This window comes from Pseudonaja textilis, chromosome 3 (genome assembly GCF_049901715.1).
Source record: "Pseudonaja textilis isolate UNSWEBS1 chromosome 3, rPseTex1.2, whole genome shotgun sequence".
Taxonomy (NCBI): Eukaryota; Metazoa; Chordata; class Lepidosauria; order Squamata; family Elapidae; genus Pseudonaja; species Pseudonaja textilis.
The window spans coordinates 10,454,594-10,479,515 of record NC_141992.1 but is presented as its reverse complement, the minus strand read 5'-3'; the positions used below and the strand labels follow the sequence as shown (position 1 = coordinate 10,479,515).

The following is a 24,922-nucleotide window of genomic DNA, read 5'->3' as shown; positions in this document are numbered from 1 at the left end:
TCAAAGTTGTTAGGCAGCTGCCACACTGTATTTCCATTGCATGCCTCGAAATACATGAGGCTAGCCAACTGCCTAGATAAATGTGGAAAGCACAACAGCTTTTTATTTAAAAGGCATACTCCGCCTCTTTGCTGATGGCTCGATCTGATATCTGGTAAGAGAGATTTGGGGGTAAAAATAGCTAGGACTGGGTTCTGGACAGCTTGGTCAATCCTGTCTTTCCAACAGTTTACCCAGAGGACTGAAAATGGCAGGCACTGAAGCGACCAAGATCGTGGGAACCATCTGGCTAGATTGCTGGAGGTCACAGTGACCACAATATTGCAGAAAACTAGAGGAGGTTTTAAGCTAGAACATGCTGTACTTTCTCAAGGACATCATCCCTGCACTGTCATCGTTCTGCAGCTTATTTTGGAGGCAATCATTTAATCTCTGTTAGGAGCAAAATCAGATGTCAACAACTCCCAATTGGTTTTGATTCAGAGTCCTCGGAGCAATCTTGCTATTGTTGTAATAAGTCTACCCTTCTTCCTCAAAGTCAGGGGTGTCCAATCTTGATAACTTTTAAGTCCTATGGACTTCAACTCCCAGAATTCCACGAGCCTGGCTGGCTAAGGAGTTCTGGGAGCTGAAGTCTACAAGTCTTAAATTTGCTAAAGTTGGACACCCCTGCTCAGAGTATTGACTTTCAGATGCCCTGAGATTAAAATTCCCAGAATCCACAAAGAACACGGTTAGGAAATTTCCAGGTTGTAATTCCAATACACACTAGTTCTTTCCGTTTGCTTTGTTATCAATTTTAATGTTTTATCTTTCAATGCCCAATGCTCTAATGTTTTTAATCTTTTAATTGAAAGACAGGAAGACACAATTATGTTCTCTTGTACAGTATAGCTAGTCCTCAACTTAGAACAGTTCATTTTGCGACTGTTCAAAGTTATAATGTCACTGAAAAAAAAAGTGACTTATGACCATTTTTCACACCTATGACCACTGCAGCATCCTCATGGTCATGTGACCAAGATCTGGACGTTTGGCAACTGGTTCATATTTATGACGGTTGCAGTATCCCCAGATTATGGCGACCTTCTGACAAGCAAAGTCAATGGGGAATCCAGATTCACTTAACAACCGGGTAATTAACTCAACAACTGCAATGATTCACTTAACAACTGTGGCAAGAAAAGTCATAAAATGTAGCAAAGCCCACTTAACAAATGTTTCACTTAGCGACAGAAATTTTGGGCTCAGTTATGATCGTAAGTCGAGGACTACCTGTATTTAAAAGTGCAGTTTACCCCTGAAATTTATTTTCACCCATTCCAGCTAACCCTAACCTTAACTCTAACCCATAGCAGAGAAACCTTGACAGCACATACTTTTACTGGAGGTTTCAGAAGGATGGTTAGTCACCATCAACAATATTCTAATGCAAGGGTCTTCAAACTTGGCAAGTTTAAGACTTGTGGACTTCAACTCCCATAATTCCTGAACTAACATGACTGGAGGAGAAATTCTGGGAGTTGAAGTCCACAAGTCTTAAAGCTGTCAAGTTTGAAGACCCCTGTTCTAATGGATAGGAATAGCACTTAGACTTATATACTTAAGACTTCACAGTGTTTTTACAGCCCACTCTAAGCAGTTTACAGAATCAACATATTGCCTCCAACAATCTGGGTCCTCATTTTAGCGACCTTGGAAGGATGGAAAGGTGAGTCAACCTTGAGCTGGTGAGATTCGAACTGCCAAATTACAGGCAGCCGGCAGGCAGCACAAGTAGCCTGCAGTGTTGCATTCTAACCACTGCGCCACTGCGGCTCTTCTGGATCCTGCAATGAGTATAGGGTTGGACTAGATCAGGTGTCCCAACCCTTGAGCCATGCCCCAAAACCGTGCTGTAGCCTGTTCGAACTGGGCCATGTGAATGACTGGTCAGTATACCTGCATACACACAGCTCAATTTGCACGAGTGGCAGGCTGGATCTGCTTCCCTCCCCCATTGGGCTGTAAATGTTGGGGCCCACTGGACTAGATGACCTCTAAGATCCCTAGCAGTGCTATCATTCTGTGATTCCAGTAGGCCAGGCCAGAATGTACCTGTGAAAACACCTTCAAAGAAGCAATTGTTGGCCCACACAGTTGAGAGATTCCAACAATTGGAAAGTCACGTGGTGGATCAATCAAAGGGATCAGCTATCTGGGTGGATCTGTTCCCCCCCCCCTTCTTACTGTAAAAAGCTCGGGCCAAGAGGGCAACACCTGGCAAAGTTTGCTATACACGGGTTCAAGTCTCACTGCAATACATCTTTGAAGAAAGAGGCAAAATCAATATTTTCTTCCAAATGCAAAATGAACCGGATGGATGCTGTCAGCCTCCCCCGTCTCTAAAGATTTTTTTAATCCATGCTTTTGAGTGGCTAAACATGCACAGCTGAAAACAGTCTGCAGATCTACTCTCCAAACTTCCTTGATAGCTGAGTCACTTAAACCGTGTCAGCACCTAATTAAACAGAAGTTATTTTTACTCTAGGATTTGACTCGTAAGAAATCACTGGCAGATTTCCCCTGTATTCTCCATCATAGGACTGCAGAGTGGCTCAAGATGAACGCCTTTGGGTAAAAATTCAAAATCCTGCCAAGAAAAATGGGATGTAGTCCTCTGAAATGCATTTGAGGGGAAATTTAGTGGAGCTTCCTGGTGGATTGTTCTTTAGGCTGTGGATTATGGGAGAAGAATTTCAGAGCCAGTTTGGTCTAGTGCAGAGGTGGTATTCAGCAAGTTCTGACCAGTTCTGGAGAACCGGTAGCGGAAATTTTGAGTAGTTCGGAGAACCGGCAAATCCCGCCTCCGACTGGAGATTTTACAGTATCCTTCCCCTGCCACTACCCACCAAGCCACATGCACAGAACCAGTAGTAAAAAAAAAAAAAAAAAAAGAATTCCACCACTGGTCTAGCGGCATCAGGCTAGAAACAGGAAGATTGTGAGTTCTAGTCCTACTTTAGGCATAAAAGTCAATTGGGTTATTTTGGATGAATCACAAGGAGATTATGAATTCTAGTCCTGTCTTAGGATGGATTTGATTTAAATCCATCCTTAAATCACTAGTAAAATGGCTTTAAATCATAATTTTTAAAGAGAAACTGTCATCTTTGTCCTGCAGCAGCTGTTTTTCTGGCCCACTGTTGATTCACTGACAGTCCCAATATTGCAGAATATACAGCCTCACGCCTCATAACTAAGCTCCATTTCATGCTGAATAAACTAAATTCTTAATGTATCTTAAACAGAAAACTATCTTTAGATAGGTTTTTACTTGAAAAGCATTTTATTAAAATAAAGTTGATTAAAAAATCTGATTTAAATAAAAAATTTTTTAAAAAATCATCTATTTTTATCCACCCTGGTCTTAGGTATGAAAGCTGACTGAGTTACTTTGACCCAATCACCAGGAGACTGTGAGTTCTAGTCCTGTCTTAGACATGAAAGCTGGCTGGGTAACTTTGGGCCAGTCCCCCCCACTCTCTCAGCCTTACCTCGCAGGGTTGTTGTTCTGGAGAAAAAAGGAGGAGGAAAGAGTATTAGAGATGTTCACCGCCTTGAGTTGTTTATAAAAATAATAGAGGCCGAATATATATATATATATGTGTGTGTGTGTGTGTGTGTGTTTTCTTAAGTTTTCGCGGGTACTTACATGTATGGCATTCGGCTTTGTTCGGGTATTTTCCCACGTCATAGTAGTTGTGCTTTTAAAGTTGTAGCGACGTTTCAGCAGAATCTTATCTGCCATCATCAGGCTTCTGTAGAAGCTACAACTTCGCTACAACTTTAAAAGCACAACTACTATGACGTGGGAAAATACCCGAACAAAGCCGAATGCCTGCCATCCATCCATCCATCCATCCATCCATATATAATAATTTTTTTAAAAAAATTAAACATGCCTGAGGATATCACATTGCAGCTCCCTTCAAGGGAAATGGCGCCCAACCATATAGCAAGCAGAGAGCTGGGTGGATTGTGCCAGCAAGACAGGAATTTGGAACAGCCTCCTTTCATCTCAACCTGGAGAAATTTCACTTCAGAAGACCACATCTGTATGTGATGTTTTATTAACACAGCTTAGTATCTGTTCTTCCTCCCCAAGCATGCAGCTTTGACGCTGCAGGCACAAAGATCAACTGATAGAAACTTGGGCAAACGCCTGTGCTTTTGTCGCATTTTTGATATTTTCTAACCATTTTTGGGGGTGGGGGTGGGGTAGCCTTCAGCTGTCTGAAACGACTTTGTGAATCCTGCCCATTTCTCCTTGGTGCAGAAATCAATTAAAAACTGGCTACACCGCAGGGTGTATGCCCGTGACTTTTTCACACCTTTTGTTAAGATTTACTTTTGGAGAGAACAAAGAAGAATCAAAAGATAGGTATCACCTAAGGAAGCTCTTTTCAAGGATTTGGGTAGGAGAGAGAGGAAATGCAAGAGAAAAACTAAAAAGAAGGGGAAAAGAAAAATCCCTTTTTAAACCGAGGCACTGTAATTCACAGGAAATCAGGCTCATGCATTTTATTTTCAAGCCTCTGTGCTTGAAATTAGGTTTTTAAAAAGAATTTAAGGATGAAAATTGTGTTGGTGGTGACACGCACAGCCTCCAATCGTCATGTACTGTATACCTGGTCGAACAAGGACTCCCAGATTCCATTCCTCCTTTATTTAAATCTATCCCTTCTCCCTGAACACACCGGTAGCATTCGAACCACCCACAACATGCAGCCTTATTAGGTACTACGCAAACAATTCCAAGACCAGCATGAGTAAGCAACGCTGAATATGAACACCCTGGGGGGGCGTTCTTTCACAGGCAAAGATGCAAATCTTATTTTTAAGTTACTTTCACCAATACCACCTTTTTATGCCCGGGATATATTGGCAAGATAGTTCTATAGTGATAATTAGGACTCTATTGCAGACTAGAACACCAATTTGAAAAATAAGGGGGGGGGGGACTTAACAAAACTGAACACCACTCTGTTCCTACCAAAAACAGTAATTTTTTTCCAGATTTTTCTGTGAGCTAAGCCGACTGCTTTAAGAGTCACATCATGAGTTGGCTCATCAAAGCAGCTGCATCTCCCCCACCCCCCTCCACAACTGCCTGAAAAAGATCAAGGCATTTAATGATTATCAGTGAGGTGCTGTCCTCACCCAAGATCTTAATCACTATTTTCAAACCATATTCAAAGTGCATGCAAATATACAGGGAGTAATCAAATAGCCTATATACTGAAGAATGTTTCATGTTAATGACACTTAAATGAGTGAAATATGGTTTAAGTCCTGCCCCGCCCAGTTTTTCATCTCACCTCCTTGTTCGAAACAGCTCCGAGGCATGTTACACCATCATTCAAAAGAGAAATGAAAGTTTGCAAGCCAGCCATTGAGGGACCGGCAGCTAAATCAATTTACTTATTTCATAACCAAGGAACCATCTGAGAAAAGATTATTTATCAAATCTGGCAGGGGTGTTCCTTGGCATTGCAGAATTCAAGATCTAGAATTTTTATAAATTTATGGCACGTATATTTTAAATCAGTTTTTCTCAACCCCAGCAACTTGAAGATGCGTGGACATCAACTCCCAGAATTCCCCGTGTTGGTTGGAAAATTCTGAGTGTTGAAGTCCATGCATCTTTAAGTTATTGAGGTTGAGAAGCATTGCTTTAAAACAGGGGTGTCAAACTCAAGGCCTGCAGGCTGGATCTGGCTCACAGGGTGCTTAGATCTAGCTTGTGGGGTCAACATGGAAACAGCGAAGGACCGGCCTGTGGTGCCTCTGGCAGCAAAAACGGAGCTCGGGAGCGTCGTCGTGTGTGACCTTCACAAGCTCTGTTTTCGCTCACAGAGAGTTGCAGGAGACTGTTGCAGCCAGAAACAGAGCTCAGGAGCCCATTTCTACTGGCAAAGTGCTCGACCCACCACAGGCGCCTCCAACAGGTTGAGCTAGCCACTCCCCCCTGGCCACACCCACCCCAGCCTCCCAAAGTCAAACACAACCCTGATGCGGGCCTCACTGAAATCAAGTTTGACATCCCTGTTTTAAACCATCGCTTCCTTGCAAATGTCCATTCTTTATGTTACTTCACAGAAAAACTTGAAAACGTAAGTGTAAAATCCAGGCTATTTCTAAGACCTTTTCCTAACAGAAACAGTTGCATTTAAGGAATCCCATTTAAGTGTTCCAGACAAGCATGGCTGATATTTTACATGCTGGTTAAGAGACAAGATTCCTGCCTCGGGCCTGTAAAATCCCTCCTACTGACATGAAGTCTGCTCCCTACAGCTGTTGTATTGTTCAGATATACCACCTAATCCTAAAACAAACAAGATAGGCTGCGTTAAGGCACAAAATGTGGTAGACACAACCGACAATGTGATATTTATAAGAAGAAACACGGGCGCCCAAATCACTAAGATTCCCTGTGCTCCAAACACTGCAGAAAAGCATTTTCTGCTGATATATTTATTGTTTAAATTTGCTGATCGTTGGTCCATATGTCCTGTTTTATTTTGTGCCAAGATTCCAAGTCGGAATATATGTGATGTCTAATTCCATTAGGCCCCTAAGCAGAGCTGAACACAGCTTTCCACTATCAAATATTAAAAAGAAATCCAAGAGAAGTAACATTCAAGAATACAGGCATACTCAATATTTTCCAAATTGAGGATTCTTAAAGGTGCCAAAGCCAGAGGTTAAGCAACTACAGAACATAGAAAACTCCTTCTCTGTAGCAACCCAAATATAATTTATTTTACTGATGGGATCCTGGATTACTCAGTGGAAATCCGATGGCTGCTTTATACCCCTTGGCCCAAAAACTGGCAGAGTGTATGCGCTTGTCATACTTTTGCATTTCGAAACATGTACGGTACATAAAATAGTTTAGGCTAGTACAAACTGCTCATAGGCAAAGCAGTCAAAGGTTATTTTCATTTCACAGAGTTCTCTCACAACATTGCAAGCCCGACTTGTTAAATATGTGTGAAGCAAATATCTGTTTTAGCATTTAGAAGAGATGCCAGTCTTAGCTACAATCTGCCCACTCGCTAATCCTTCTGTTTTCCAGGGAAAATGCAGGAGACAATCATTTTATAGGAAGATAAAAGTGCCTTCTATCTCAAGGAATAGAAATATTATCTTCTTTTTCGGTTTGCTGCGATGATTGCTTGTTTCAATTTCTCAGAGCAAAGATAACAAACCCTTTTAATATATGCTGTTGTTTGGAGGACTGATTTTTTTCAACTTTGGGAAGCGTGTCTCCAAATTATGGCTTTATTGCACCTTTTAGGTACTTCTATTAAAAAATGTCAACATGTCTTTTTAGATTCTCAAAAGGCAGAAGTGTTAGAAATCTATCTTCAGCTCTTATTTAATAAACAGCTTGAGTAAATTTCATAGGAGCCCTACAAGGGATTAATTCTTACTTCGGCAGAGATGAGGCTTTAATGTGCTTTTTTCTCATTTGATGTTGAAGGAAGATATTTGTTGAGGCTCTTCTCTCCCAAAGGGACTCGTGTACAAATGATACTTTCTTCTAAGTTATTTTGCATCCTGCATTTTCACTGCCAAAGAAAACTGCAGGGAATGTTACTGGGAATCGACATGGACTTGAAAGCATGCAGCAAATCATATTTTTAAAAAATCATTACAATATTACAGTTCTACAGACTGCTATTAGTTACAAAAAGCAGTGGAATAGCCTTATTATTTATTTTTTTATATCCCAGATTTATTGTTTTTAATAAATAACTCAAGGTGGTGAACATATCTACTGTAATACTTCTTCCTCCTCCTATTTCCCCCCAAATAGCCACCCTGTGAGGTGAGTTTGGTTGAAAGAAAGTGACCTAGCCAGGTTTCATACCTAAGGCAGGACTAGAATTCATGTCAGACAGCTGGTTTTCATGTCTGAGGTGGGACTAGAATCATAGCCTCCCAGTTTCTAGCTTGGTGCCTTAATTTTAGATCAAACTGGCTCTAGTTTTTCCCTCAAAGTCTCCACTGTTTATCTCCCCAAACAGGTAGGACTTCCAAGCGACCAGAATGGAGAAGACTGCTACTGCTAATGAGCCACAGTGGCACAATGGTTAGAGTGCAGTACTGCAGGCTACTTCTGCTGACTGCCAGCTCCCTGCAATTTGGCAGTTCAAATCCCACCAGGCTCAAGGTTGACTCAGCCTTCCGAGGAGGGTAAAATGAGGACCCAAAATTGTTGGGGGCAATATGATGACTCTGTAAACCACTTAGAGAGGGCTGCAAAGCACTGTGAAGCGGTATATAAGTCTAAGTGCTATGGCTATTGCTACTGTACATCACATGCTTAGAATCTACATTTAGCTTGCTTCACCTTGTCTCTAACAGGAAAGTTAAATCCCAATTTAACTGTAACCTCTCTTTGCTTGAAGGCACTGGCTTCCAGTATCCTGCCATCAGCACCTCCTTAATGAGGTACTAATTAACCTGCACAAATCTTCTTTTCACATCCCTGGAGCTCAGTACTCCATTGCTGATGGGGAGAATAAGAAATAACTTGGCACTTGCTCCTTAGCTATTTACTGCGTACAACAAAAGCTGGAACAAATGCCCTGCAGTATAATACAAAAAGTGAAATGAAGAGAGATTTGTGGTCATCCCTGCATCCCACAACTTTTTTTTTTCCTGGAGGACAAATGATTGCTTAAATATAGATGTCTAAAGAAATCCAGGTCAAATATAGCCTTCCAAAGAAATCCACACTAAACCAGTGCCATGTCAATGCTACTTAACCAAAAGCAGACCACTGCAGATAATGGTTAATGGCCCTTACTTAACTAGATAGGATTAATTTTCTCAGCGTTTGGACAACCATGATATAATTAGTGTGCTGAGAAAATAGTGTTGGAAGTTAAAATCTACCCCTCTCTTAGAAAAATGAGATACTAAAAAGGCAGAATATTTCCCCTAAAAGAGAAGGAGAAACTCAGAGAGGCAGAAACTCAGCCTCCCTTCCCACCTTTATTAATGGGCTGTTAAGGCCTGGGCCAGTCTATTCTACATAACAAAGACCTACCTCCTTCAGGCAGAGCCATTTAATTGCCCTTCAAACTTAGCACACAGACAACCTACAAAGCTAGCAATGACCTCTGACAGCAACCAATCAGGATATTCTTCCTGTGCCCCAGGAAGTTCAAAGCCAGAAAGGGTATAAAACCCAGGGACTTTCTGCATCTCTTCCCTTTTTTCTTCACCCAGGAGCTCCAAGGCATGTGATCCTGTCCACCATTAAACCATCTTTCCAAACAGCCTCCATGGTTCCAGTGTCTTTTTCCCCACTTGGAACTGAACCCAGAAGGATATTTCTTCCAACAATACCATCAAACATTTATGTTTCCATTCATTGCTCCAGAACCCGAGAAGGAAGAGATTGGGATACTTATCTTACATATCTCTGCCACTTTCCCCTTTATCATACAGCTGAGGGAAGACCCCTCCCTCCTAGAAGAAAAATATTTTGAGAAATATTAAAAAGGCAGAATATTATATTTCCCTAAAGGAGGAATGGAGAAACATGCTCTTGGAGACAGAAAGAGACAGCCCCCGCCTTTCTTAATAGCCCCCAGCAGATATTTTTTGTCCTGTTAAGAAAAACTGGGCCATCCTATCTACAAAACGAAAGACCTTCAGCTCCAGGATGATGGGATTAAGACATGGCCCTCCAACGACTTAATAGGATTGATTAATCCGCTAGCAACAGAGCTTCCTACATTGCACAATCTCCTAAGGACATTGCACCAGAGTCCAAACTTCAACCAAACCTCAGGCAACCTACAGAGCCAGCTATGACCCCTACAACAGCCAATAGAATACATGTTTTTGAACAGGAAGTTCAAGTGCAAAACCCCAAAGAAAGTATAAATACCCCTCGCTCTCAGCTCGAGGTGGTCAGCGGATCGAAACCACCCATATGCTTCTGCTTCATCAATAAATGGTCCCTCTTTCCAATCAGCCTCCATTTTGTCTCCAGTGCCTTTCTCCTGGCTTGGAACTGGACCTGGGTATTTCTTCCAACACAGCTGAGTAACTTTCTGTCAACAAGGACTGGGATTGTTGTTGTGGGCTACGTGTTGGCCATTGGCATAGACAAGACGGAGAGAGCCCCATGTGTATCCTACTTGTTACAACCTGTCAGTATCACTATTTCAACAATAGTCTCTTTTCTCCACTCAGCTAATCTATGATCTTCGTAAGAAAACCAGGTAGGGTTTCTTCAAGCTGCACAGAAGGCAGCTGTCAACTCATAAAACATTCCTATGCCTGTTTTAGTAGTTGCCATTTAAAAAAAAAAAGGGGGGGGGAGGAAATCTGAAAGAGCAGTTGAAAGCAGAAGTACATTCCAACTCTTTATCTTTAAAAGATTGAAACTAAAATACCAGAGCTTTTGCCCACAAATATATTTCATTGGAGAACGTGAATGATGACACCCAGCCTGTGAACGTGCTCAATTGGAGAATCTGGTTTATGAGACACTCAGGGAGGAATGGGGAAAACAGGGTCACAGGTGATTGTAAATTACGTATGCACGAGTTGGATTCACACAGGGCAGTGCCAGTATGTCACCTCTAATGAATCTTTTGAAGTTTTTTGAAGTTTGGCTCGAGAATCATGATTTAATTAGGGCGATTGCTGGAATCCTGACAGCCGTGAAAAGCAAACCTGGATTCCTTCCAGAAAAATGCATGCTAGCTGTAGATAGAATAGAATTCTTTATTGGCCAAGTGTGACTGGACACACAAGGAATTTGTCTTGGTGCAAATGCTCTCAGTATACATAAAAGATACATTTGTCAAGAATCAAGAATCATAAGGTACAACACTTAATGATAGTCATAGGGTACAAACAAGCAATCAAATCAGACTAGGAAACAGTCAATATAAATCGCAAGGAAACAAGTGACAAAGTTACAGACGTACAGTCACAAGTGGGAGGGGATGGGTGATAAGGAGTGATGAGAAGATTAATAGTAATAATGCAGACTTTGTAAATAGTTGGACGGTGTTGAGAGAATTATTTGTTTAGTAGAGTGATGGCATGTCTAGTTGTTCTGGTGTGCAGTGCTCTATAGCGTCATTTTGAGGGAAGGAATTGAAACAGTTTATGTCCGGGATGTGAGGGGTCTGTAAATATTTTTACAGCCCTCTTTTTGACTCGTGCAGTATACAGGTCCTCAATTGAAGGCAGGTGGGTAGTAATTGTTTTTTCTGCAGTCCTAATTATCCTCTGAAGTCTGTCTGTCCTGTCGGGTTGCAGAGTCAAACCAGACAGTTATAGAGGTGCAGAGGACAGACTTAACAATTCCTCTGTAGAACTGTATCAGCAGCTCCTTGGGCAGTTTGAGCTTTCTGAGTTGGGGCAGAAAGAACTTTCTTTGTTGTGCTTTTTTGATGATGTTTTTGATGTTAGGTGTCCATTTTAGGTCATGTGATATAGTAGAACCTAGAAATTTGAAGGTCTCCACTGTTGATACTGTGTTGTCTAGTACTGTAAGAGGTGGTAGTATGGGAGGGTTTCTTCTAAAGTCTACCACCATTTCTATGGTTTTGAGTGTGTTCAGTTCCAGATTTTTAACCTTGGCAAATAAGTAGGCCATTCCTTCTTAATTGTCCATTCTTTGTACAATTTCCCAAATTCACCGAAGCATTTTCAGATTGAAATTCAGAGTATGAATTCAATTTCTTCATCTAACCTAACTACAAATCTGTTTTTCAGGGGGAATCTGATGATTCAATTCTGCGACTGGCAAAGAATGATGGAATTGTTTCCAAGTAAGTCTGATATTTAAATCTGAAGCTGTGATAATGCATCTTTCTTTTCTGCTTTGCTTGATAGCACATCATGGATGTCATTAAGTGATACTATTCCCGAAATATATGCCTTGGTGAAAATGCTTATTTATTACGTTATAGTCACTCATCTCACAAAAAGTGATTTTTATAAAACACCCATTAAACTTGTCAACACCCATACATTTGTCAAGAATCATAAGGTACAACACTTAAAGATAGTCATAGGGTACACTAAGCAATCAAATCATACTAGGAAACAGTCAATATAAATCGTAAGGATACAAATGACAAAGTTACAGTCATACAGTCACAAGTGGGAGGGGATGGGTGATAAGGAATGATGAGAAGATTAATAGTAATAGTAATGCAGACTGTGTAAATAGTTGGACGGTGTTGAGAGAATTATTTGTTTAGTAGGGTGTTGGCATATCTACTTGTTTTGGTGTGTAATGCTCTATAGTGTCGTTTTGAGGGAAGGAGTTGAAACCGTTTATGTCTGGGATGTGAGGGGTCTGTAGATATTTTCACAGCCCTCTTTTGACTTCTGCAGCAGGTCCTCCATGGAAGGCAGGTTGGCAGTGATTGTTTTTTTCTGCAGTAGATTAATAAAGACTCCCAGCGGAGGCTGCCAATGGTGACAATAGGAAATCTGAGAGCCCTGGATCCTGTGGAGGATGGGAAGAATGATCTGGCTGAAACCAGGATCTGGATCTTCTCCACAGGCAGTTGAAGGTGAATATATCCAAAGAGAAAGCTAATAAAGCATTCTATATGTCACGGTAGAATGACTTAAAAGCCACAAAAGCCAACTTGGTGACAGCCCTGAAGATTACTGCATCAGCATAGCAGTTACAGGTAGTCCTCAACTTACAACAGTTCATTTAGTGACTATTCAAAGTTACAATGGTACACAAGTGACTTAGGACTGTTTTTCATACTTATGGCTGTGGCAGCATCCTTGTGGCGGCATGATGAAAACTCAGACGCTTGGCAACTGACATGTACTTATGACAGTTGCAGTGTCCCAGGGTCATATGATCCCCTTTTGTGACTCTGACAAGTAATGTCAATAGGGAAGCCAGAGTCACTTTACTAACAGTTGCAGTGATTCACTTAACAACGGTGGCAAGGAACGTAGTAAAAGGAGGCAAAACTCACTTAACAATGGTCTCGCTAAGGAACAGAAACTTTGGGGACCATCGTGGTTGTAAGTGGAGGACTGCCTATATATTGGAAATACTCAAGATGATGATTCAAAGGATTAATAGAACAGAATCCAAAGTGGATCCTGGAAGGGCACCTTTTATAAGGAGAAATTCTTGGGACAGTAATCTGCTATGTAACATTTCAAAATAAAACAAAAACAAAGCAAAAGAAGGATTTGATTTCATCAAGTATACAACTAGTGATGTCCAGGGAAGATAACCTAGATAGCAAATATCTGATAGTCAAAGATGTACAATCTAGTCCAGAACTGATTCAACAGGACTTGGCTATCAAAACACCACTTAGGGAACTCAACAAAGGATGAAGAAGGATGAATAAGTGAATCTAGAAGGGCATTAGTGGTTAATGCAGAGTTCATCAGCTGATAACACAGAACAGGAATAAATAGCAGATAGTAAAAAGAGAAAGAAGGATGAGCAGAGGATGGGAATTTGAAGGATGGAATTCCATATTGTTGAACCTTTTATCCAAAAAGAGGGATAAATTCAAATGCAGAAGAAAAATGACGACTAGTGGAAGGAAAAAGAAGAAGCGACACCTCATCATTTGTAATAGACAGCTTGCATGGGATAATAGCAATAGCACGTAGCAGCATGTAGCGGGACCAAGAAGGGCCTTCTCTGTGGTGGCTCCCTCCCTGCATCATCCCTGCAGAGATAAGATTGGCCCCTGCTTTGACACTCTTTACAAGACCCCGAAGATACAGTTTTGCTACTGGGTTTGAAGACTCCAGAATGATATGTAGCCCATCAAGTGGCTCGTTTGATTGCTGTCAACATCAAGCAAGCCAGGATTGGTTGGTGTGTGTGTGAGGGATGTTGCTTTTTAATTGTCCTTGTATTGGGCGTTTATCCTTGTAAGCCAATGGGAGTCACTGAGAGTAAGTTGGGTGGCCATAAACATAAACTACTTAAGAAGGGGAAACCCTGCTCTTGTTTGGCACTTCAGCTTTCAATTTTTCTGGGCTTGTCTCTTCCTGCTCCTTGGATTGACAGGTTAGCTAGTTTCCATGAGGCATGATGGAGAGAATTGATGGCTGGCCCCATTTAGCTTAAGGATAAAAAGTAAAGTCAATTTGACTTTGGCTGACAAGTCCATGCAAGATGTTGCTGTTGTTGTTTTTTGACAACAATAGGGAAGTGATTTCCATTGCCTTCTTGGGGGATTTTTTTTAAAAATTCCTGGTCTACCCCACAACACTGGTGATAACCCATCCAAGTGTTAAACAGGCTGGATTCCACTTAGCTTTCAGGGTTAGACAAAGTTACACAAGACTTAGCCTAAAGAGGGTTGGCAAATAGTCACTCAGCTCTCAAATCTTCATTGTTTAGGAAACTGAAGTAGAATCCTTTATCCTTAGAAGATTAAGGCAGAAGAAAGAAGATGCATTTTTCCACTATATGAGAACTGTGGGAATCAATTCTTTGCAAAGTTTCTAAATGCATTGGACAATTAAAATTTGAAGATCTGGGGAACATCTTTTCCAAGAGGGAGGTGCTTCTTTGAATGCATCCAAGTGACTTCTTTTTAGATTCTTTTTATTCCGCCTTTATTATTATTTTTTTTATAAATAATTCAAGGCGGCAAACATATCCAATATTCCTTTGTCCTAATTTTCTTTGTCGCTTCTGAGTAGTTTAGTTTCTTTTTCAACATGGTTTAATTTAGTTTATTATTATTGCATCTTGTACAACAAAATTAAATGTACATTATAATTTAAAAAAATAAAACACAAACACACATCCTTCACATTCTATACAATTGAATTGAAAACCCCTGATATTGCATTAATATTGCACTATACAGTAAAATTCAATGTTGTTACTGCTTTGGGACAGAAGCTGTTTTCAGCCTATTTGTCCTTGTTTTTATTATACTGTCTGATGGTAATAGTTAAAAAAAAAAAGGGGTGCCCAGGATGAGATGGATCTTTGAGAATGTTTTGAACTTTCTTAAGGCAGTGGGAGCTATAAAGCTCTTCCAAAGAGGGGAGAGGGCAACCAATGATCCTCTGGCCACTTTCTCCACTCGGTGTCAATTGATAAACAAGGGCTGGATGTCTGATCTATTCCTTCTATAGTCTACTATAAGCTCCTTGGTCTTATTGGTGTTAAGGACCAAGTTATTGTCTCCACACCACAAAAGCAACCGGTCCACCTCTTCTCAATAGGCAGACTCGTCCCCTGGAAATGAGTCCTACTACTGTTGTATCATCTGCAAATTTAATAATATTATGGCTTCATGTTGGATTTCTGGACCTGCTAAGTCAGTGGTGTCCACCTTAAGTAACTTTAAGGCTTGTAGACTTCAAGCTGGGGAATTCTGGGAGTTGAAGTCCGTAGATATTAAAGTTATCAAGGTTGGACACCCCTGTTCTCAATACTCTGAAAGAAGATCCAATCCATTTGGAGCAGTGGTGGGATTCAAATTTTTTTTACTACGAGTTCTGTAGGTGTGGCAGGGGAAGAATACTGTACAATCTCCAGTCAGAGGTGATATTTGCCCGTTTCCGAACTACTCAAAACTTCCGCTACTGGTTCTCCAGAACTGGTCAGAACCTGCTGAATACCAACTCTGATTTGGAGAGAAATAAAACAAATTCAATTTGTTTTAAAAGTTAAATTAAATTGTTTTAATTAAACTGTCCCTGAGGATGAGCTCCAGCACGAATCTGAAAACTCAGAAGACTAAACTTCTGGTCCCAGTGAGCCAACAAGAATTGGATCCTGCAATGTTTATCCTGGCAAAGATCCACGTATATTTGCATTCATTTGTGAGAATTTAAAACAGGAAGGCTGCCTGTCACACTTGGCCGGAGATAGCAAAACATCACGCAGGGTAAGAAAAATCTTTCAGAAATGTATTATTTCCCTCCCTCCTCAAATCCTCTGGGAAAGAAAAGCTCTTGCAGATATACCTTTGCTCAGCAACAAGCAAGAAAAACACACAATCCCTGCAAGGGTCTTAATTATGGGAGTAGAAGTCCAATGCCTCTGTTAGAGGCACCTGGTAGCGAAAAGCTGCCTTCTCAATTTCTAGCTTCCACAGGTAATAGCAAATTGTACCTGACAGAGAAGGAAAAAACTCTCAACAACGAAGACAAGCCTGAATGTTAAAGAGGTTAGGCAGAGGACATTCCACCTCCTAAAGCAATCCTATCTGAATTGATACGGGCACCACAAGTGGCAGAACTTCTTCCGAATGAAGCCGGACGCAAGGAGAAAGTGACTGATACTTTGTCTAATGAAAAGCAGACTTGGATTTGTTCCAACCAGTATCAGTTCGGATAGGATTGCTTAGGATCTACAAAACAAAACAAAACAAAAACAAAAAAACAAAAACAAAACAAAAAACCAAAATCACTAGAAGAGTCTGCATTGCTATTGTGAGCTCAGAGTTGGGTTGAAGAGATCTAGGATACGTTCATAGTCAGGTGTAAACTGAGCGAAAACTGAAAGATGTAAGCAAACAATCTTGTTAAGGACAATGCTGGTACTTGGCGTGAATAGCTGTAGAACAAGAGGTACAGAAGGACATCTTTACTTTTTGTGCTGAAGATGAGCGTATGTGTGTGTGTGTCTTTGAGTAAGTGTTGACTCAGAAGGCGTGCGGGTGGTGGGGAAAAATGATCCAACAGATTTCATGCCTGCAGTGTCAAGAGGCACTTTGGGTAGTGAGATGGTGGGGGGACGTTTAAACGTAATAAACTCACAGCCCCCTGGATTCTAGACACGTGCCTCTGAAGAACTTCTAGCCTAGCGCTCTTGAAGGATTTGAAGTCACAATTCCAGTAAGAACAAAAATGACAGCTCTCCGACAGGTGTATTTCGGGTTTCAGATATATCTCTGGAAGGTGCTCTGTTACTAACAGGTTTAAAAAAGCAGTTTGACGAAGACTTTAGGAGTGAGACAACTCACATTTGTTTTCTGAAAAGCAGGAGGAAAAATGAAAGAGATAACTGATAAACCCTCAATCCCCCATTATTGTGCTTGTCCCAGGAAGGACTAATGAAGCAAACAAAATCTACTAGCCCTGAAAATCTTAACCATCCACCAGTGTGCACATTTTCAGAGATCATGCACATTGCTGTAACGCTAAAGGCACAAACCTGTTTCTTTCCAGAGCTGAATTCAACATCTGAAAGCATCTTTCGTTCTTCTCATGCAGGGGGTCTCCAAATTTGGCAACTTTAAGGCTTGTGTGGACTTCAACTGTCAGAATGGCTGGCTGAGGAATTCTGGGAGCTGAAGTCCTCAAGTCTTAAAGTTGGCAAGTTTGGAGACTCCTGTTCTAACACACAAATAGAATTATCCTATGCAGCCTTTCCTGTCTTATTTGTATAACAATGCCCGTGCACACTGCTGTAAACCTTAAATAGCTGGAGGATAGAAAGTTAAGGAAGTCTGCCTTAGAATTCAGAACAACACAAGTTGTCCATATGGCTATCAATTATAATGCTCCTAATTTCACATATTCAGGATCCCCCTTCTTTCCCTTGGGTATAAGTGAAAAGAAGTAAGCCAGAATAATACGTGTAACTGTTAAACTAAAGTTTTCCATTCATGATTCCTTTGTGTATAAAATTTATTTTCTTTTCAATGGACAGAGATTGGGTGAATGGGGTGTAGAATGGAAGAGAGAAGGAAATGAAACTGACAGCTGTCTAAAAATGATGGGAAGGTCCCAAACTATGCTCCCACCCACCCACCCAATTCTATACCCCCAAAACCAGAGATGGAATAGACTCCATACTCATAAAGCAAACTTCCTTCTTCTATAACTGCTGGAGCTTTCTTAATTATTGCAGATTCAGATGAAAGGAAGATGCATTGGACAAGGGTATGTTGAAAGTCATTGAAAAGTTACACAATAGCAACACTATTTTTTGTAAGTGGTACAAAGATCATTATCTGTTTTGATAAATAGCAGCACAATGCCACAGGCTCAAGCTGAACACAACAATCAAATCTGCACTAAAAAGAATTATTCTTTCCATTATTCTTTTTGAAAAAAAATAAGGTTTCCTTTTCTCTGGATACCCCTCCTACAGAATACAGAAAACCTTTTATTAGCAGGACAAGACAAACCAAACCAGCAGAAAACCAACTAAAATAAAAAGCAAAACATCTATGGTAAACTGTTTTTGCCTGGGTAAATATGTACTAGCAAAATAGCAGCTAGGCATTTTGTTACGTATTCTATTATACTTCTTGTTTAGGGCCCTTGTGCATTATGCAAACCTCAAATATGGGCTAATTCAAAAACCAGGTTGGATGAGTGCTGCCAGAGGATTCTACGACTTGGTCAAGACCAGCCAACTAGATGTGAGGATTGCAACAAATGCCCCAAATAGCACATTTCTGAATTGGCCCAAAGTCTATGTACTCAGTGAATCTTTCATGTTTACCTTTTTCATAGCATCTCTGCCAATTTGAGGCTTATTCACAGAGTCCCAATAAAAACCACAAAACAACTCGTAAAGTATCCTTTAGAGTCCAGACTGAAATGGTGACTTCACAAACATATTCAGAGAATTTAATTGGCAACAAAACTGCTTCCTTTTGACTTCTTCCAGGATATCTTCTTTTCAATTTCTCTATCCACTCTACAGCTTGATCTACTCTACAGACTGATTTACAATTTACTTTGCAGATTTTCTTAACTGTACCTTATCCAAGTAGGACTCACCCTGCTCAGCTTTTGAAGATCAGTCAAAGCTCATCTTTTGGCTTAATCAATGTGGCCCAGGCTAAAGATCACACATTCACATGTACACACACAAAAATCTGTGATAGTGGAGTGGGGGGGTAGAAAAAATTTCATGTAAAAATGGATTTATCTCAAACATTTCAAAGTGCCCTCATTTTTTTTGAGCCTGGGCCTAAAAATTCACAAAGGCAAAAATCAAACTACCTAAGTTGCCTCATTAGCCCCCAAGCAAACAGAGTGTGAGATCCCAGGGCAACAAGCTCATTTTGCACACAAACACAACCTCCTTCAGTCTTTGGCCATACTGGGATGGTGAAAATGCACCCCAGATTCGGTATTCTTAAGGCTCAAAGGGACTCAGCAGAACACCACTCGTTGTCGAAAGTTCCCCACAGAGCTCTGACACTCTTCTACAAGATTTGAGTGTGAAAACCAAGGGAAAAAAATGGCGGGAGGGATTAATTTGACATAACTTCTTTGGGTAGCAAAGCAAAACCCCCAAAGGAGAAGGGATTGTGGATAAGGAAAGGCAACCAGTATGTAATTCCTGAGAAAACCAGAAGCAAAGTAGCACACACCCACTCCCTTCCCTTCTCTCCCAACCACCTACTAAGATACAGAAAATGCAAACTCAACACACACAAATACTCTTTAAAATGTAGGGTACTGAAGGGGGGGGGGGGTTGGGGAGGGGTCACAAAAGGACACTGGCAAGCTGACTACAGTTTCCAGGGCTGTGCTGTTATGTTTTGTTTTTGCACTTCCGGTTGAGGGCACCAGGTGGAAACATCTTAAGAGGCGTTTGCCAACTTCATTCTCTTTTAGGGACTACTAAGGAGGAGACCTCCAGTCAACCCAAACTCTTGGGGGTGACTTACCTCTCCTCGACCTTGCTCCGGGTTGCACACCGGGGCAGCCTGTCTGCACGCTCCCCAAACCTTCATGCTGCCAGCCGACAGAAAGTTTGCTCTAAAAAGCCTAAAAACTCAGATATCCCCAGAGCACCGCATACAGACGTGATCTCTCCGGCTTGCCTTTTCTCTTTAAGGCCACCTTGCCCCAAACCGCTTCCCCTGGAAAACGGGGTGAGGGGGCAGAGGCGATGGGTGCTGTAGTCCCAAGGCAGCCGGCAGAAGGACAAGTTGCACAAGACAAGGGATGCGGCCAGCGTTCTCCAGTGCCCCCAATACCCATTCCTTGTGGCTGGCCAGAAAACAAGGCATTCAGAGGAGGAGAAAGGAAGACAAGGGGTGGGTGTGTTTTCCCCCAATTAGCCGGGAGTGGGGTTTACATTAGAATTAGAAAAACAGAGTTGGAAGGGACCTTGAAGGTCTTCTAGTCCAACCCCCATGCTCAACCAAGAAACCCTATACCATTTCAGACAAAGGGTTATCCAATCTAATCCAGCCGACCCCCTTCCCCCCCCCACCAGCAGGTCGGCTGGATTAAGAAAGTAGAATTAATTGCAGACCATCCAAAAACAGACGAGACCAGCTCTTCCCACCCACGGAGACCCAGGAACAGGGGGGAGAGAGAGAGAGACGCTCACCTTTGCCTCTGCACCTCCAAAGGTAGCCCTCCTGCTCCTCCTGCTCCTCCTCCTCCAACAGGGGCGCCCTGGGTGGGGCTGAGCAATCCGGGGGGCGCGATGCCCGTCTTGGGGGCCCCCATCAAGACCCCCGCTAGGGCGGCCGGGCTGACAGCGGCGGCGGCAGCGGCGGGCACCGGGCAGAGCGGGCTGCCCAGCAGCAGTTGGGGCAGGAGGGCAGCGGCCGCGCCCAGCCCGCGGGAAGGGTCCAGCTCGGCCGTGGGGGGCAGCAGGAAGCCCGGCGGGGGCCCGTGGGGGCCCGGCAGCAGCAGGCGGGGAGCGGGCTCGGCCGACGCCGCCCCTCTTGCCTCTTCCTCCGGCCGCTGGGGCGGCGGCGGAGGCGGCGGCTGAGGCTCTCCTGGGGCCGGCGAAGCGGGCAGCCCCTGCGAAGGCTTCCCGGGCGCCGGGCAGGACGGCGGTCGCCCGTCCAGGGAGATGTTGTTGAGGAAGAAGAGGGCGGCCTGCCTCCGCCGCGCGTCGCCGCCCCGTTTGCGAGCCCCGGCCGGCGCTGCCTCCGGAGGCTCCTCTTGGGGCGGCCGGCTCGTCGGGGAGCCACACGCAGCTGCAGCCATTCTCCCCAGCCGCGGCAACCTTGCCCCGCAGCCGCCACTCGCAGCGGCGGGGAAGCCGTCGGCCCGCCGGCCGCCCGCCCCCAGCTCGGGCGGGTGGAACCGACTCGCGCTTCCCTCTTTGGGCCGCTCGGCCCGGCTAAGGGAGGTGGCTCAGGAGCGCCCGGCCGGTCATTGGACGCGTCGCGGCGGTATGTAAATACAGACGCCCTTCGCCGCCTCTCATTGGCGCGCCGTCGGTCCTATTGTCACCGCCGCTCTGTTTTTCCCCTCCTCCTCCTCTCCTCACCCCTCCAACCGGGACCTTCTTCCTTTCTGTTTAACGCCTCTTCGCGAGGTCTCAAGGCCGCCGTGTTCAAAGGCCGGGAACGTTTTCGAAGGGGAAAAACAACAACCACCACAAGTTCAATTACCTTTTGGGAAAAAATCCCAAAGATACTTTTTCAGGAGGCAACTGGACTTTTCTTCTTTTTCCTCTTCTTCCTCCTCCTTCCCCCCCTCCTCCCCCCTTCTAACCCTAACCTTAAATAATACTTCATACTAGGATGGGAGACCACCAGGACTATAGATTAGAATGAGAAATTGAAATCCATATAGCCACCCCCCCAAAAAAATATTTGTTTTTAACCAATGCAAACCTATCAATACTTGGGCACTGGATATTATTATTGCTATCATTTTATCGTTTCATTTCATCTGATGTTATGCACTGCCTAATAATATTTTGAGACTGGTGGGGGTTTTAACTACATAATAGCAATAGCATTTAGACTTATATACCGCTTTGCAGTGCTTTACAACACTATCTAAGTAGTTTACAGAGTCAGTCTATTGCCCCAAACAATCTGCGTCCTCATTTTAGCAACCTCGGAAGGATGGAAGGCTGAGTCAACCTTGAGCCTGGTGAGATTCGAACTGCCAAATTGCAGGCAGCCGGCAGCCAGCAAAGTTATGTGCCACTGTGGCTCATTAATAAATAAAATAAAAAACTGTGATGCCTTTGCTTTTCCTGCTTTTATCTTTCTCTAGATGCAGCAGAAGTTAATTTCCAAATCAATCCTCCAACCCACCTGCTCGAGAGGGAATTTCTGGTGTGTAAAGCTTCTGGTTTGAAAAGAAAATTGAATATTGATTTTAAGATTTATGAAATGGTTTTAGGTTTTAATCTTTGTGTGCCACCCAGGGTCACCTTGGTGAAATCGGCAGCTATGTCAATTGTTTAAACAATTAAAGAATGAATAAGAAAGAAAGCACTCTCTTATTGAATGAGTAAGAAAGAAAGAAAGCTTTAAAAGCTTGCCCCTTTGAAAAGTTTTAAAAATGAAGAATTTATGTGCGCACACATATATTCTTCATTTTCAAAACTTTTCAAAGGGGCAAGCCTTTAAAGCAGCCTTCCTACTGAATCCTGTTTTCTGCATTATAGAAAAAGTTTTAAAAAGCACAGCCTGTGGCTAATTAATATATTAAAACTGCTAACATCAATTATTTATTAAATAGCAGATCATAATTTTTGCACTATGCCTACAGGAATTTGTTTCCTATTTTTTTTCTACTTCACATTGGGGGAAAACAGCCCTATCTGTTGGATTGCTTCCTGCAGGGTCCTGTTAAAACCATTGCAGGATCTCTGTCCCCCTCAAAAATTGTGAGGTGCAGCCCTAGTCGGCAAATTATCCGTTGACTTGTTTGTGGAAATTCTCAGTCATCTAAGTCATGGTTATCCCAAAGGTGCTTTGCTTTTTCCTTGAAGATGTTTCATTTCTCATCCAAGAAGCTTCTTCAGTTCTGATGGATTTTGTTTTTCCTTGAAGACATTTCACTTCTCATCCAGGAAGCTTCTTCAGTTCTGATGGATTTTGTTTTTCCTTGAAGACGTTTCACTTCTCATCCAGGAAGCTTCTTCAGTTCTGATGGATTTTGTTTTTCCTTGAAGACGTTTCACTTTTCATCCAAGAAGCTTCTTCGGTTCTGATGAAGCTTCTTGGGTGAGAAGTGAAATGTCTTCAAAGAAAAACAAAGTCCAGTTGCCTTTTAAAAAAGCACCTTTGAGATATCCATTGACTTGCCTTGGAATCCTTGAAGCCATCCACACAATACACTTAACCCTAAGGGGACTAACTTTCTTATTTTCTAAGTTGACACAATGCTGGTATATCAAACCATAAATTAATCCAATAGCCAAGGTTGACATTGACAGCCCGCTAAGTTGATCCAACCAACTGATGCAACCTTGGTTGAATTTAAGAAAGGCTCTGGTGTTTCTTCTGAATGCTGCTTCATTGCTGCAGATTTAGTGCTGGTATTTGACCCAGCCTGCAGCAGGCAATGTTAGCATCTCCAGAAGAAAAGAGTAGCTGTATGGAAGGTTATTTGCCAAGGTTGTAGAAATGTCCTTTCTTTTTCTTTTGAGTGTGATTGAATGGATTCATGGATTGCAAACTTAATATTATGGGATTTTCTTTCTCTGTTTGCTGGCTGGATCTTCTAATCAGGGAACAGTAAATGTGCCATTGAAAAAGGGTGTTTTCTAGATATGCTATCTGCAAGGACCAGCTGTTTATAGCTGTCAGAGTTTTAGTAACTAGCCATGGTAGTCTAGACAGGAATTTCACTCCCTAGCTCACCCCGGATGTGAAATTAGCATAGAATCATTGGAGGAAAAATATTATTTTCATGTAGCGCTTGCTGTTGGAAAGGGACTCTCTTTTTATTTCATGCTTGTTCACACAACATACTAAACCTTGATCTCAGGTTGGAAAGGGAAGCTTTTTAAACATTGACCTTGATTTTTAGTGACGTTAGAGCAGTTTTCTCAATTTTAACTACTTTAAGATGTATGGACTTCTTCAACTCAGCTATGCCGGCTGGGGATTCTGGGAGTTGAAGTCCACACAACTTAAAACTCTGAAGTTGAGAACCACTGCTTTAGAAATTGGTTAATAGTATAACAATATTTCACCCTGCCTTTTACCAGGAGGCAAATAAACAGGCAGATTCCTAGTCCAGCATCTACTCCTGGTGGTCTCCCATCCATGTATGAATGAGACCCAGCTCTGGTTTTAAACTTCTTACAAGGTCAGCCTGGTGCTACCATGATTCCATCTGATTTGCATCACATTTATTTATCCTCATTTATTCAGTCAGCCAGTCATTTTGTGTCTGTCCTTGACTGATAAAATAATATTTGAAAGAAAAAGAGTCAAATTTAACTGGTTGAATATCAATGCAACCTATACCAGCGTAGAAATTGATTAGAGTGAAACAAACTATATAATCATGCAACAATACAAATACAATTCTAAGTTTAATTTGGAAATTAATATAGTGAAGCAATTAGAATAAGGCAATTAAGTGGTTATTCAGAATAATAGAATAGGGAAATTACCAGTCTAAAGTACAGAACTATTATAATACCAAAATCCATGGGGAAAAAATGGAACCAGCTCCCTTATTTAACTTCGTTCTATTTATAAAAACTGTTTTATAGACCTTTTATTTTTGCATTTTTATTGCATATTTTTTTACTGGGTATTTTATTTTCTGAATTGCCAAGAGACCTTTGGGACTTCAGCAGTTTCTAAATTTGGGTAATAAATAAATAAAAGGCGACATGTTGTACGTATAGCTTGAACCACATTATGATTTAAGGCAGTCTTTTTTCAAAGTTGGCAACTTTAAGATGGCTGGCTGGAGAATTCTGGGAGTTGAAGTCCACACATCTTAAAGTTGTGAAGTTGAAAAACACTAATTTAATATGGTGACCTGGTCTCATCATATATCTTTGCACATGGTGGCAGATTTCTACCACCACCCCTATTAAATTACGGCTAATCCTCAACCTACGACCAAAACTGAGCCCAAAATTTCCATTGCTAAGCAAGATAGCCCAAGTTACCACCTTTCTTGCGACATTTTTTTAAGTGAATCACTGCAGTTGTTAAGTTAGTAA

General features: G+C 42.0%; 1 protein-coding gene and 1 long non-coding RNA gene across 3 annotated transcripts in view; one reads left to right on the top strand and one right to left on the bottom strand.

Annotated features, from left to right (window-relative positions):
- Positions 1 to 21,102, bottom strand: part of CABLES2 (Cdk5 and Abl enzyme substrate 2) — a 56,674-nt gene extending 35,572 nt beyond the window's left edge. The window contains exon 1 of one of the 2 annotated variants that reach the window (XM_026697400.2): positions 20,363 to 21,102. In XM_026697400.2, coding sequence (XP_026553185.1) covers positions 20,363 to 20,973 — 611 coding nt within the window. In that variant the 5' untranslated portion in view covers positions 20,974 to 21,102. The remainder of the gene's footprint in view (positions 1 to 20,362) is intronic. The other variant, XM_087928911.1, reaches the window with a different exon arrangement.
- Positions 20,249 to 23,425, top strand: LOC148126005 (uncharacterized). The gene is made up of 3 exons (XR_015742672.1): positions 20,249 to 20,384; positions 22,000 to 22,061; positions 23,262 to 23,425. It is a non-coding gene; the product is annotated as an uncharacterized LOC148126005 (long non-coding RNA).
- Positions 23,426 to 24,922: the final 1,497 nt, after the last annotated feature.